A 14,186-nucleotide genomic window follows, 5' to 3' on the forward strand; every position below is an offset into this window, starting at 1 on the left:
GAATGTAAAAGCACATACAAGTAACATAAAGGAAAAGCAAAAAAGGAAGAAAATAAAAGCAAGTGCAACAAATATATATGCTGTGGAATAGACACAAAGGGCCACATTCACTTTAAGTAGAAAAATGTATCTCCTAATTCAATCCAAGATTTCTCCAAATACCGGTGGTTAACCACGAGATATGTTTTTCTCATCAAATTTAATCCCTCAGTGAAAGAAACTGAATCCCTCAGTGAAAGAGTACATTAAGGTTAAAGAGAATGCAAAACCAAAGCTGATAAAATCTCATGCACAGTAGGAAATGCATTTTGTAACATGTCAGATACTTCAATGTGCTATAAATCGTACCCTATCTATTTCTTTTGTAGTGGCAGTGTCTCACTGCATTATAAAATTGTTAGATGACAGAAATTGTTGTGGTAACTGCTTGTGAGGCAACAGATACTTGGAGAGTTAGCAAAGCAGAACAAACAATGGGTGGCTTTGAATATTTAGTTGCTGCATATCTGTGAATATAGAATTTTCTGCTTTCTTGCCACAAAATTTGGTGGTGCAGAGCTCTGCAGAAAAGAACCCCGGACATTTAAAAAAAGGAGCAAATTGACCAAGAGTAAAAAAAAAAACAAGTGGTATTAATGAGGGGGTTCCAAACTGTTGGCAATTCTATAGTGTTTTTAAATTTCATTCTTTTAAACAATAATGAAAAGTGTATGCAATAGAAGCCAAAGTGTAAAGTACTCTTGTGTGACTTGTGTTGCAGTTGCATGCCACTAATCTTTTATGTAAAAATATGCCTGACAGAGTAGCCTTCCTTTACCTGGATTAGTGCCATCTTGACTGATCACCTAGTATTAGTCACTGTGTCAAACTGCACTTGACTCTATTAAGTCTCATAGGCTGCACATATGTTTAATCCATATTTGCTAATGCATTTGCATTACAGTCGAATGCAGCATGTCAGAACACTAGCAGATATACAGTACAAATATGGCCCCACTGTCAGGTAGTCAAAGGTTCCCTAGCCAGGAGGATTTTTACATAAGAGAGATACCACTGAGCAGGATGAGGATATTAAATAGGGTCACCTGGTGTGCCTTACAAAATAATACCCCCTACATGTTTTACTGTCACTAATATTTACATTACTAGTGTTCCTTAGTTCATACTTTAGCATGTTGAAGCCAATTTCAGGTAAACTTACATTGCTACTTGTTCTGGTACTTGACTCTTGTATCTCAATTTTTGCAGTCCTCCATCCTTCATTCCTGTTTCTGGTTTCTTCCCATACAGGAGCGACATTTTCATCAATATACACTCTTAATTTCCCCACCCTTTCTCCCACTAGGCGGTAGATGAACATCAAGCAATATTTGCGGTCAATCTTTAAAGTTGTGAGTTTTAGACGACCAATGCCTTTCTTTTGACTGGCTGATGCTGGAACTGACATGTAATATCCAACACCTAATTTTGAAGACAACAGAAGATTACCCTTTTCATATCATATGTTTGACTGAGTTTGTAGTTTGCATTATAGGCTGTATTTGTGTTTTCCTCTGTCTTGGGGAGACCATATTGCAGCTAAAAACACATATCTTGCACATATCATTGTTCCACTGCTAGGAAGGGAAATGAAATGTTGTCAGTCTTCAGACATTTTGTTGAACACAGACATAAAGGAAATCAGTGAGGTTCATTGTTTATGAAATGGTGCCAGGGAGGTGGGAACAGAGGGCTGCTCCCTAGTGTTTTGAGGTGTGGATACAACAACAGCACACGTTAGCCATTAGATGTATGTCCACTGTGACCTTTACCAAGCTTGACAGGCAAGCATTAATGCTCCAAAACATTGCAGATGGGGCTTAATGTATGATTATGTAGTAATTTAGCATTGTGCATCTTTTTATATATATATATATATATATGTATGTATATATACATATACTGAATGTAAGACATATAATTAACTATCTACCAAACTGAGTAGAGTATTTCATGCTTGGAATCATTGTAATTTGTACTGCTGCGATTGACAGTTCCATTTAAAGCTGATAGTAACTGTGCTTTTAAATGTTGTGAGTCACTACCTTTTTAAGGTTGAGACATAGATTAAGATGATATATTTCTGTACACAGTCAAATGGTTGGTATAGCTAGTAGTCTTTGGCATCAGTTTCTGTTACACTTACATGGTACCTAGTCCGACACAGATAAACTTAGCCTGACAAATCTCATATTTTCACTTCAATTGGGTGTTACAATTAGACACTTTCATTGTCATGTAAAATGTTTTTTTTGTGATTGACGGTTTTTCATGGGTCAGTTGAGTAACACCATTTTTTTCTTATTTCCTGTATTGGTGTGCCTGCCTATAGTATGTTATATATTCTTTATTAACTTCTTAGGTTAGTATTAAAATTCAGTTCTCTGTTTAACTAGGATTTGATTTGATCAGATGACAGACAGCATATACAACAAACTAAAACCTAAGGTAGACAAATTAAGAAAAGAGCAACTCATACCATTGTGACGGTCTGCATGTTTCCAGTCAAAATCATCTTTGGTGTCCTGTTTCCACTCACATGTCCCTTGATCAAAGCTGCAATCAACTGACACCTCTGAACACATGAGAGAAATATCAGATAACCGATAATTGCATAACAGATAGTAACAACAATAATTGTAAAAGAAGGAAATATAGTTCATAGGCTTGCTAAAGCTAGAGATACAAAAATAATGTACAAAGCCATAACTGAAATCTCTACAGCCCTGCATTAGGTACATTGGTACATTTCTTACCATCATTTCATATTGTGTAACAGCAGGGTTCTCTAACAGGGTGCAATTAGTAAAGGGGATGATATAGGTGCTTCAATTACTTCCAGAGTTTAGGTACAACTAAAATATACAACTAAATACATTAGAGGGAAATCTGAACCGTAAAAATTATCCAAGTCCCAAGTAAGCCATGAGAGTGAGAGACTGCAGAAAGAGAATTTTGTTCCACTGTGAAGTGCATGCAGGTGTATTATCCCTCTGAGGGTATATATTAATTCAACTCATAGGATAACCATATATGAACTTTAGAAATTGATTTCATGATCTTAATGAATTGTTATTTGGTCCTAATGTTTTATATGAATTCTGTACCCTATATTTATTAAGTTTTAGATCTGGCTGGCCAGTTTTAAATGGATTTCTAATTTACTTAAAGGGTAATAAAGAAACCTTCAGGTATATGTATGTATGTATCACTCTATTTATAAAGGGTACGCAGCGCTGTACAATCTTACAGAATACAAAATTACACACATGGAGGACAAGTGATAAAATAAATAAATACAGTAAATATATATATATATAAGTGCCATGTGGTACATTGTATATGAAACAATCTGGTGCAAAGTTTGCATTTTTAAAAACCCATAACATCCTCATATCATTTAAACTTTTACTGTAGTAGGGCAAAAAACATCACAAAATAAATACCACTTATTGCCCAAGCTTTGAGCTTATTATTGCATTAGCCTTGTGTTTTTATAGGGTCATGGAACTTGGTGGCTTGCGTTTATTGCACAGTAGTGTTTACTTTATCACTGAAATATTAGCTTGAGATTGAATCATGACATTATGTAACTCTGTTGGGCCAGGATATATCATGTTTTAGCCATGTCTTTCAGCATATGTATATATCAGCATAAAGTATTGTACTTATCCTAATTTTTCAATCTACTATGACAGGCTGGATGCAATATCCCAGTGTGCAGAAGGATTTTTAGCTCAGTGATAGGGGGAAGGCTTGAATAACTGATATCAAAATAAATAGGTAAAACAAATACAAAATAAGCTATAAGAACCTAAAATTTCTGCTGCTACTAATACAGTGTTGTGGAAGGTATAAAAATTGGAACAGGGATGTACAACCTGCAAACCTACAAGTATAACTGATCTATAATTCTCAGAGCCCCCAGTGGACTGCAGGCTGGGAATCTATACTATATAAAGACATGTTCTTACCATCTGATTTCAGCTCTGGAGCTTTCTTGGTTATTGCATGTGAACTCAAAACAGCTGCTCTTTTAACCTGGGGGGCTAAAGATGACAAAATGTTACCATATGTAAATATGCTTTGCAGAATTTTTAGTAACTTGGGCTATAAGTGACAAACATATGGACTGTGTTATTATTAGATTAGTTTCTGCCATCTGCAATTTTTTTTATTGAATATTTGTCTTTAGATGATGTGTTCTCAAAATTCATAAGAAAAATGGGAAAGACATGAATAGATATACTCATAGTTGGAGGTCCTTTCATGTTGTTCATCACAGCCTTAATAGGGATGTTAAGTATTCCAGCTGGACAAGATGTCTGAGCTTGAGGTGCTTACAATCAGAAAGAACATTGTTTTTTAATGATTTATTTATTTTTAACTAAAGGGCACATCCGCCAGCACATAATAGGAATAAGTTTACTATATATTAACTATATAGCTTTACTTTTTATAAAGATGTAAACTTGCAATGATATACATTGTTTACAATACATGTTATATCTATAGCTAGTTTCTCAATGGATTATTGTATCTTTAAGAGGCGCAAAGCACAAATTGGCTCCTCATATTGCTACAGAACAAGATATGCCCCATTCTCCCAAGTGCAAAAAGCAGACAATGTATTTATTATTTTCAAACTCTTTTTTATAAAAGATTACTCTACTTTTTCTAAACAGAAGTTCCTTTGCATTCACTTCAGAGATACTATAATAAATACACTGCATAATTTATTGTGTTTGCAAATTATCCATCAAATATCAAATTCTAAGGAACCACTCTTTCTCAATTCTTTCTGCTTCTTCATTCTTTGCATGGATGTTCATGCACAGTAGAGTAAAAAGCTGAACTATAACAAAAAGGCTAGTTGTTTCATTCTGCTGCACATGTGTCTGCCCAGTGTCATTGAAGAAGGAAGAAGAGGATCACTTCTTGGTGCTCTCTGTAACGTACCCTGGGCCTGTGCAGTTTTCTGCTACGAGGAGAACTGTTCCGGGCTATCAGGTAAGTGAGTACAATTACTGGGGGGTTCCTAACATTTGGCACCCCCCCCCCCCACTGATTAACCCTATTTCAGTCATTCTTTTAATTTATCCTAAAAAGGGCTCAAAGTTAGTGATTTAAATAGTGAGTTTCTCATACAATCTTGAACCACTGTGGTTTGAATACTCTCTTATGCAGAATTTAGCAATAATTCTAGTAGAGCTACCGGATTACATATCTCTGTGCAGGGACAAGGAGTCTAATGTAAGCCAATACTTTTTTCAGGCTACTTTACTAAACACTACATGTGGATTTCAAGATAAAATAAAGATAAAAATGTTATCTTTGATGATAGTATGCCTTTAAAGGTTTGGATGAGCATTTCTTGTATTATTTTTATCTTTTATTTATATCATGCAACATATTTCCACATGGTGTACAAAAAAGGGCAGATTTATGCAAAAGTGTTAAGAGAATTTACTTACATTTTATATTTTGCACTAAGGACAAAACCTTGAGTAGTAAGAGCAAATATTTTGAGTGTGCGGTATATGCCATTCATTCTGTAGATCCTTGTTCACCAACAAGTCATGACAAATGCATTGCTCTCAATGAGAATCTATGAAAATCTACCCATCTCAATAACCATTGGACCAAAACCTTAATGTACCATAAAAATCTTTACTGGATGGGGGATAGTCCTGCATATTGTAGTATCTGCATGTTTAAGCTATGTACCTTTAAGGCAGAGAGGCAGGCTTGGTAAGAAGGCAGGAACAGGAAGTGAGAGTACTAGCATGGGAGAGTAGGCAGAGGAAGGAATTGTAATTGTACAAGGAATAATGTTGAATCTCCACTGCAGGCTGTATGTGTAATCCAGGTGCGGGCCAAGCCGTTCAGGCGCCCTAGGCAACTCAGTCGGCCACTTTGCCCCCTTGGGAGGTGCGGGGGGGTGCGATGCGACCGGTCATTGCCCCCACCGCGTAATGACAAGGAGAGGCTCCTGCCTGGTGCTCCCCAATCGTTGCGCCCTAGGCACCCCTAGTTCCGGCCCTGGTGTAATCCATGCATTAAGCACACATTGAATGATGCAGACATACTGTATATTATCTTAATCATTAAATGTTGCTAAAAGACGTCCATTACATTCAACCATAATGCCTAGAAGTTAGGCATTATGGTTGAATGTGATGGACGTACTGTTACTATGCAATAATATTGGGCCCTCCTCTCATTTACTTTTTATTCAGTTTAGTTATAGCTATCAAATAATGTGTGAAAAGTTCCAAGCTGCCTTTGTGTCTTGTTAGAGTTAAAAGTAACTACTCACAGGCTTTAAAAAATTGGCATGCTGTATTCTGTTATTGATAAGAGGTTTGAGATCAAAGAAACTAGTCTATGAAATGTAAGCATCAGACTGACCTAACTCCAGAATCTTAGAAAAATAGAAAATGAATGCTCAAAACTGCACCAAGGGTTTCAGATTACTTCTGTGTATAATGATGATGTATACAATCACTTTGTAAAACTGATACAACATTATCTAACTCTATGACATTATTCCGTAACTCTGTTCTTACCCACTATCCTGTCACTATGCCAGCACACACTTTGCTAATGATTTTTAAGTGTAGTATATTGATTACTGAATGCCCCTAACTTGCATGTCAGTTAGACTCACTGGTTAGCAAATGCAAAGAAATATATTGTGCAGGATAACTCTGTACCTACTGCTTGCATTTGTCAGTCTTTTTTGTTTCTAACAGGGAAAGCACTGCTTTTGCATAGGATTTGGGTCATGAAATGATAGCATTACTAAATAAATGTAATAGGTTGATATACCCTTTTTGTACATATCCCATCCATACAACAAACAAACCGTGGGCTGGAATTCAAAACAGCATAAGAAAAAAAATCTAATGCTTTGAACTGGAAAAAGTACAGTTTTCCATTAGAAATACATTGTTAAATTGGACCACACAGAGACAGGAGCATGATTGTACCTGCCTGTATATAAAATCTGTTAATTATGTTGAGATAACATGCATTCTGCTATTTTCTGCCAGTCTGTTTGAATTACCTACCCCAGACTCTGTGTTCTGTTCCCTTAGATGGTCAGATAGCTGGGCAGTTATAAACTAACAGTGAGCTAAAGCCAGGATTTGGCTTAAATCTCTCTATTTATTTTACTGTACTAAAAGCACATAAGCAAAATCATTTAGAAGTCTTCATATCTGCACAACTCATCAGTATATTGTATACTGGTTTAGAAAACCCTTGCCAAACTTAATGCTAGCTTAGAATGAAAGATTCCAGAGGATTTCACTGAAGGACATGAACTAATCAGATGGTTTGGATGGTCATATAACAAATTCCCTAGCTTTTTGGAACACATTCCTTACTAAGTTCAATTTTTCTATAGGTGGGGTTAGAGAAAAGTTTATTCACTGACACAAAATAAAAAAAAATATTTTTTACAACTTCCAAATGTTTAGATATTGAATGTAAGGGCTCATTTATTAGTTACTAAAATTAAAGGGCACATTTAAAATCACAAGTAAAATGAACTGGGTGGAAACACGCACGCATGCATGCAAATTGTTTGTACCTGCAATGTAGTGTTTCAGAGTTGCAGAGCAATGACAATAAATTTTAGGCAGCCTGTTTCTGAAACATGCTATTCATGTAATAAACAATTATCCATGTACCTGCATCAGCATATTCATATTTTGCTACAACATACAACATTGTGAATTATGTGCCCTTTCTCACCTATCATTGCTTCCTATTTGAAACATCTGGAAACTCTCTCTCTGCAGTAGTTGTTGGTGGTGACTATGAATACAACTCATGAACCCACACTTGGCCTGATTTATTAATGGTCATAAATTTTTATTAAACAGTAATAATAGATCTTGCTTGGTAAGACTTTACCGAACCTTTCCCATTTAAACATGTATTTTATATGCTGGAAAAGTTTGTTCCAACATGGAATTTTTTTTTCCAAATTTCTTCTCCACACATGTCTGAATTGCTTTTGACTGATAAATTGACACAAATATCAATGTGTAAATTAATAAACATTTACCTGACAATCAGGAACTGCTTGGGGCCCTTCAAGATTCCCCAATTAAATAATATTAAATAAATTAGCCTCTTAGTTGTGACTAATTAGTGCCTGTCTATCACTGCCACTGTATAACCACAGTGATCGGTGTGTTCCTACAGTTCCCTCTGACAGTGCCGTACTGATCAAAACACCGCATGTGCCATAGCTTAAATATGATGCTGTCCAAAACGGCATGAAAATTAAATGTAACACTGGAGTAATTATGTAAATATTTAGTAATATTTAAGTAAATATTTTGTTAAATATGATGTCTTACATTTCTATTTCTGTTATTAGATGCTTTAATCCCATACTCCTTTTAACCCTACATGCATTTTTATATTGTTATGTCAACTTTGCTATCTGTTTCTGCTATTGACAGATACAGATTCTCACACTTCAATAACTGCCAGATAGAGCAGCCAGTGATGACCTGGGGGCTGTTTTAGCACCATAACTGTCAGAAAAGGCTCACAGTTCAGGTCTGTGAGTGAGGATAGAAGTTACACAGAGTTGCCCATGTGTGAGAGGTGAGGACATTAGGAGGATCCCTTTTCACTCACCATATCTTCACAACTGCTTAGGTAGGAAAGTTCCTGAAGCAAATATTTTAAGCAGCTGCAACTTAAGAATGGCAGAAAAAAAAGAAACAGACAGGAAAGGCTAATTGGACAATTTATTGTTCAACCATGACCCACAAATTGCAGTGCATGTTAGTCAATAAATTCTGAGGTAAGTTCAAAGAAAAATCAAGATTAGACCTGGAGTGCTGGCACCTCTGTGTCTGCATCTTGGAAAGCATAGTGAGTTCCATGCCAGTTTATTGCATGGAAGAAACAGGAAGAAACAGCGCTTCTCTTGGTGGAGTGGACTCCAAAGGAACTGCCAAGCATAATATTTACAATACAAAAATAACTCTAAACTTAGGTTTGGCCTTTGAACTATAATACTGGATTCTGCAAATATTTCCCACAACCCCGCAAAAATCACCTAATATTATCTACTTTGTGTATAGCAAGAAATGTACATCTGTAAATATCATTAAATACTATATCGTGAAGGGCACTTTATTATAGCATTTGTATCCCTTTATTATAACAACCAATTTTGAACAAATGGAATATGTTCATAGTTTAAGCAGTATTACATTTCATGAATATGGCCAGAACTCAGACTTTAGTAAATCATTGCTCTCGTGCTAAAACCGTTTTGGGTATAAAATGTGTCTGGCCACAGCTCCAGAGCACTGAAGCCAATTATTGATGGTTAAAAAACAATTTTGGAAATACAAACTCTAGCAAAATGCTTTTTATTCAAGTGATTTATGAAATTCAAAAAAATGTAAAATGAGCATTTGCAGAACTGTAATGAAGTATCCATATGGAGCACAACAATTTATTTATCCCCTATGAACTGCAATACAATTATAAAAGGTGCTTGTTCCACTCACTTTATTAACATTTTCTTTATCATATTGCTTGACTTCAATTTTTGTTTTGTTAAATAGAATGAAAAGCTGCCAAAAAATCTGAAATATGCAGAGTGCTCCCTCAAGCACTTTGACAATTGACTTTTTTTTTTAAAAACACACATTTTTAGAAAAAAAAATGCCCCTGGGCTTTAGTGGAAGACCCAGGCACCTAGGTCCTGTTAAACTCACACTAAAATAGATTGTAGAAAGCACTGTTTTGCTATGTACATTATTGTATCATGTCCCTGTCCAATCACTGAAAGTATACTATATTGGTGGTGGGGTGGGGATGGTAATTTTGTTAAATCCATCATACCAATGTGCTAAGGTGCTTCTCTGTCCTTCCAGTGCCCTGTGCAGTTAAATTATAGCAGATAAATTCATGGCACCTTATGAAGGAGGCTTCTAACTGTAGAAAATGTTGCAAACATCTTGAAAAAATGTGCAACATCTACAGGAGTTGTAGTTTTATTTTCCAGCTAGTGCTCAGAATCTCTTTACTAATTGTGCCTGCATAAATAAAGGCTGTTATGAAGGTATCTTCTAGTGTGCCAGTTTAGGCCAGGTATTGATAGAGAAAGTACTCCTAGTCCTAGCTATGTGTGTCTGAATACAGGTTAAGACTTGTAACAATTAACTACTAGGTTGTGGACAGATTTCTTTGAAAAAAAGTCACTTCTAAAGTTACAATCAAGAAAATTTGGGGATTTGATTATGACATTTTTATAATGAAATACTGTTACAAATCTGCCTGTGGGATAGTTGATTCATAACTGGCAGCTTGATCAATCTGTAAACAAAAACAACAAATTAAAAAAAATTTAATAGAAACAAAAAAAATCTAATGCATGTAGACCCTCCTTCAGGTCCTAGCCTTTTTACTATACGATCAAGGGATGCTTCAGTTGATACACATGAAATAACAACGATCCCACACTTAGGGATATTTCTGTTTCAACTTGTTCCTATGTCACTTTCCAGAGAATGTCCAACAAGAACACGCTCATGCTGTGAGGTGTTTATTACATGAACAACGTGTTTCAGGGACAGTCTGTGTCCAAAACATATTGTGCATGTAATAAACAATTTTTCTTTGTCTTCTTCCTATCTATCTAGATTTCTCTACATGCTCCAGTAAATCCAGTAACAAGAGGGAGAAAGCAAAACTTTATACCACATATGTTGGTATAAAACTTCAAGATATTTTATGACAGAGAATACCAAAGGTACTAACGGTTTCCCGTCCCAACTTGCCAACTCTCACTATCCATTTTTGCATTCCCAACAATTGATTGTAGTATATTTTCTCCTTAAATATTTACATTCCCTTTGTACCTCATATGTAAGCTTTGTTAATATTGCTTTAGACTTAAAAAAGGGAATATATACTTTCTGGAAGCTTGTCTGCGAAAAGCAAAGGTAAGTCACCTAAGATAGATATGTATCACATATCTTCAAAATGTGCTATGTTTTAAATACTGCCCTGATAGAGATATCCACTTAGAAGATATCTTCTTCTATCCACCTGCTTATGTTTTGGTTTCCAGTGAGACCTTAACAGAAAATGTAATTATTGTTATTATAAGAAGTATTTATAAAGTACCAATATATTCCACAGCCCTGTACAATACATGGATGTATACCCTGAAAATACGGGGAGAGCCCAAAAGTAATTTTTTTTTAATAATTTTGGCTTAGAAAGTGCTCCTTTATATATGTATATATATATATATATACAATGGTAACTGTCAGTAAAGTAATTGATAATTCTTAACAAATGATGAAATGTCAAATGGGGCTCAGAGTAAAAAAAAAACTCAATAAATCTAATAAACTTTCCAGTGAAACAAAAAATAATCCTTTCACTGTAGAAGCAAAATCAAATTACCAAACTTTCTCATTTAAAAGCATGGTCCATTCTGTAGCCTTGAGTGCTCACATTGTGGCCTCACTGAATACAAATTGACCTCTCATGTCTTGTACAGTTTTTTATGCATATGTAGTAAAGACCTTAATATAGGTTAATGAATTAGTTCTGGACACATGAGTGAAACCTTTTCAGCCTCAAAGGGTTTAGGCTCAACATAGGGCAATTGGCCATGGTCTTCACTGTAAGGTAACATGTTTCTATTGTTTAAGCTGTGTGGTAGCAGCATTTGCATGTTTTTTTTTTTTTAGAATTGTTTGATAAATTTGACTATTTATTGCTACATAAAAATGGAGAATCTGTAAGAAATTTGATTAATACAATAAATCCACTAGAAAATGTCTAAAACTTACCAAACACATCACCACGGAGCAGTTTTTCTTCTTCTATCACATTTTCAATGGTGCCTACAACGTCCTCATCCAGCTCATCTTCTTCTTCTTCTTCTACCTCCTCTTCTTCTTCATTCTCATTGCCACCAATGTAAACTCCATCCTCATAGTCAAAAGGCTGCAAGCGGTTTTTTGGTGATGGTGTAATAAATGCCTCGGGTATCACATTCTTTATATCTTGATATCTGTTCAGGCTATTTTTATGTGCCAGTAGCTTCTTGATAGTATCTTTGACACTTCCCCCAAATTTAGAACTTTCCTTAACTGGCTTTTCCAGAACAGCTAAACAGAAATATTTAAGCATTAATTAATCAAAGAACTTACAGCTTCTATTTTTGCAGTCATTTTATATATCACAAATCAGCAAAGGTATAACAGGGCTATATATAATTCTCTTCTGATTTATCAACACCAAGATACCAAGATACTGTATTTAGCATCTAAATTGGGACATTTAAACAGTTGAACTTTTTTTAACTAATTGTTCCTCGCATAGTTTTTTTTACTTTTTTCTTCACTATGAATTAAGCTATGATACATTATGTGGTTGTAAATTTGTCTTATTGCCCAAAGAGCAAAAATTATATAAATTCCATTTGGAAATACTAAATAAAGCCACAAAAGAAATAAATTATGGAATAACTCTATCCAAGTGTGTAAGAATGTTCTGCATAGGATATCCTGACCATCTGCATAACAGTTTTGTTTCTGCATTTTTCAATATAATCCAGATTTTCACTCTCTGTCATAAGGATCTAATTACAAGAAGAGTAGTGGTTCTTATGAAATATTTATTTGTATGGATTTTGCTCACATAAAATGTAGCGAATATTTATTATTTAGTTTTGAACTTTGTGTTTAAAGGGCCAGTAAAGCTTGAACTAACAATGCCCTTTATTTAATGGTATCCTGGCATAAGGCCACCTTTGCACTTGCCATGGCCAGCAGCCTAATACCCCAGCCACTTTAACCTTTGTTTGCCTTATGGGTACATCCAGAATGGCTCTTATCTAAATGAAGTACAGCTTACATCACCGAGATACAAGTTACTGTGTTTATAGGCATCATGTACCCTGCACCCCTCTTAAAATCACTAATTACTGACATTTAGAAAAAAAAAACCAATTCCAATTTTGTTCTGTTGAATCCACAAAGGGTAAGAATATTGAACAGTCAACTGTCATGCTTGTAAAGGTGGTCATGTATCCTGAGATATATAGTAAGGCAATTTTAGTCATACTGTCTGACAGCTCCAAATGGTCAGTTCCGTAATTTTTTTTACGCATTTTTTTTTCTGCCGGAACATATCTAAAATAACAGCGTAAAATCGGACGTTCAGACAGCGATCTTTATTTTACGCAGCTTTTTACACTGTTTTTTCAGCGATTAGTTTTACACAGCTTAATAAATATGCCACTTTATGTACTAAGGGCCTCTTGGCATGTGGATGGACCATACAAAAATGCAGCAGTAAAAAAGCTGTGGCTTTTTCTTACTCTTTTTCAGAGCCACTTATTTTGGCAGTTGGTCTTGATACTCAGAAAATGCTATTTGGTTAAGGGTAAACAAATAATACAATACTCAACTATTCAGAATGCAGGTTACCTCATTCAAACTATTGCTCCATAACCATAATGTTAGAATGGATGACTGCAGACAATAGCACATCTCATTATGCCAAGCTTAACATGCCTGCCTTTAGCTTTCTTCATTAAAAAAAAACAGGCTAGACATTCACACATTTGTTCAACCAATTTCTTCATGCTGACTGTTTGCAGCCTTACCTGCCCATTTACCATTTCTGTTTCCAAGTGTGGTTCTTTATTTGGTACTCTTTTTATTAGTATGGCATGGCTACTTGAATTATGTTTACATAGTCCTTCCTTGTTTTGCCTGTTCAGCTTTTACCTCTGAAACCATTGCTTGCTCTTGTGAGCACTATATTTATGTGCTGATGGCAGCTGAAGGCTCCCATGCAGGGAAAAATTTGTGGTTATAAGCTGAGTGTTCCAAGACTAGTCTCCTTGTGTATCCTCTGGGATTGTGTTGCCCTATAACTAAAAGTACCGGTTTAACAGCCAGTAAGTAAAAATGACATTTATAGACAGAGTTAGTCTGTCTAGCACTTGCAACTAAAATGTATTTTGTCTTGGTGTCACCCGTTCGATTACATACTATATGAGAATATTTTAATTCTAATTCAATAGAATTAGAAAAAAGTACACCAAAATAATATAATATACATATTGTCAGGTTTAC

The 14,186-nt window shown here is 35.3% G+C and overlaps 1 protein-coding gene across 2 annotated transcripts in view; it reads right to left on the reverse strand.

The window, feature by feature from the left end:
• The window catches only part of egfl6 (EGF-like-domain, multiple 6), a 44,992-nt gene that overhangs the window by 4,582 nt on the left and 26,224 nt on the right, over window positions 1-14,186 (reverse strand). For both annotated transcript variants that reach the window (XM_002933812.5, XM_012957625.3), the window contains 4 exons: window positions 11,889-12,209; window positions 4,014-4,088; window positions 2,519-2,614; window positions 1,202-1,461 (listed from right to left, as the gene is read on the reverse strand). In XM_002933812.5, the coding sequence (XP_002933858.3) occupies window positions 1,202-1,461; window positions 2,519-2,614; window positions 4,014-4,088; window positions 11,889-12,209 (752 nt within the window). The remainder of the gene's footprint in view (window positions 1-1,201; window positions 1,462-2,518; window positions 2,615-4,013; window positions 4,089-11,888; window positions 12,210-14,186) is intronic.

Source organism: Xenopus tropicalis, chromosome 2, assembly GCF_000004195.4.
Source record: "Xenopus tropicalis strain Nigerian chromosome 2, UCB_Xtro_10.0, whole genome shotgun sequence".
Classification (NCBI taxonomy): domain Eukaryota; kingdom Metazoa; phylum Chordata; class Amphibia; order Anura; family Pipidae; genus Xenopus; species Xenopus tropicalis.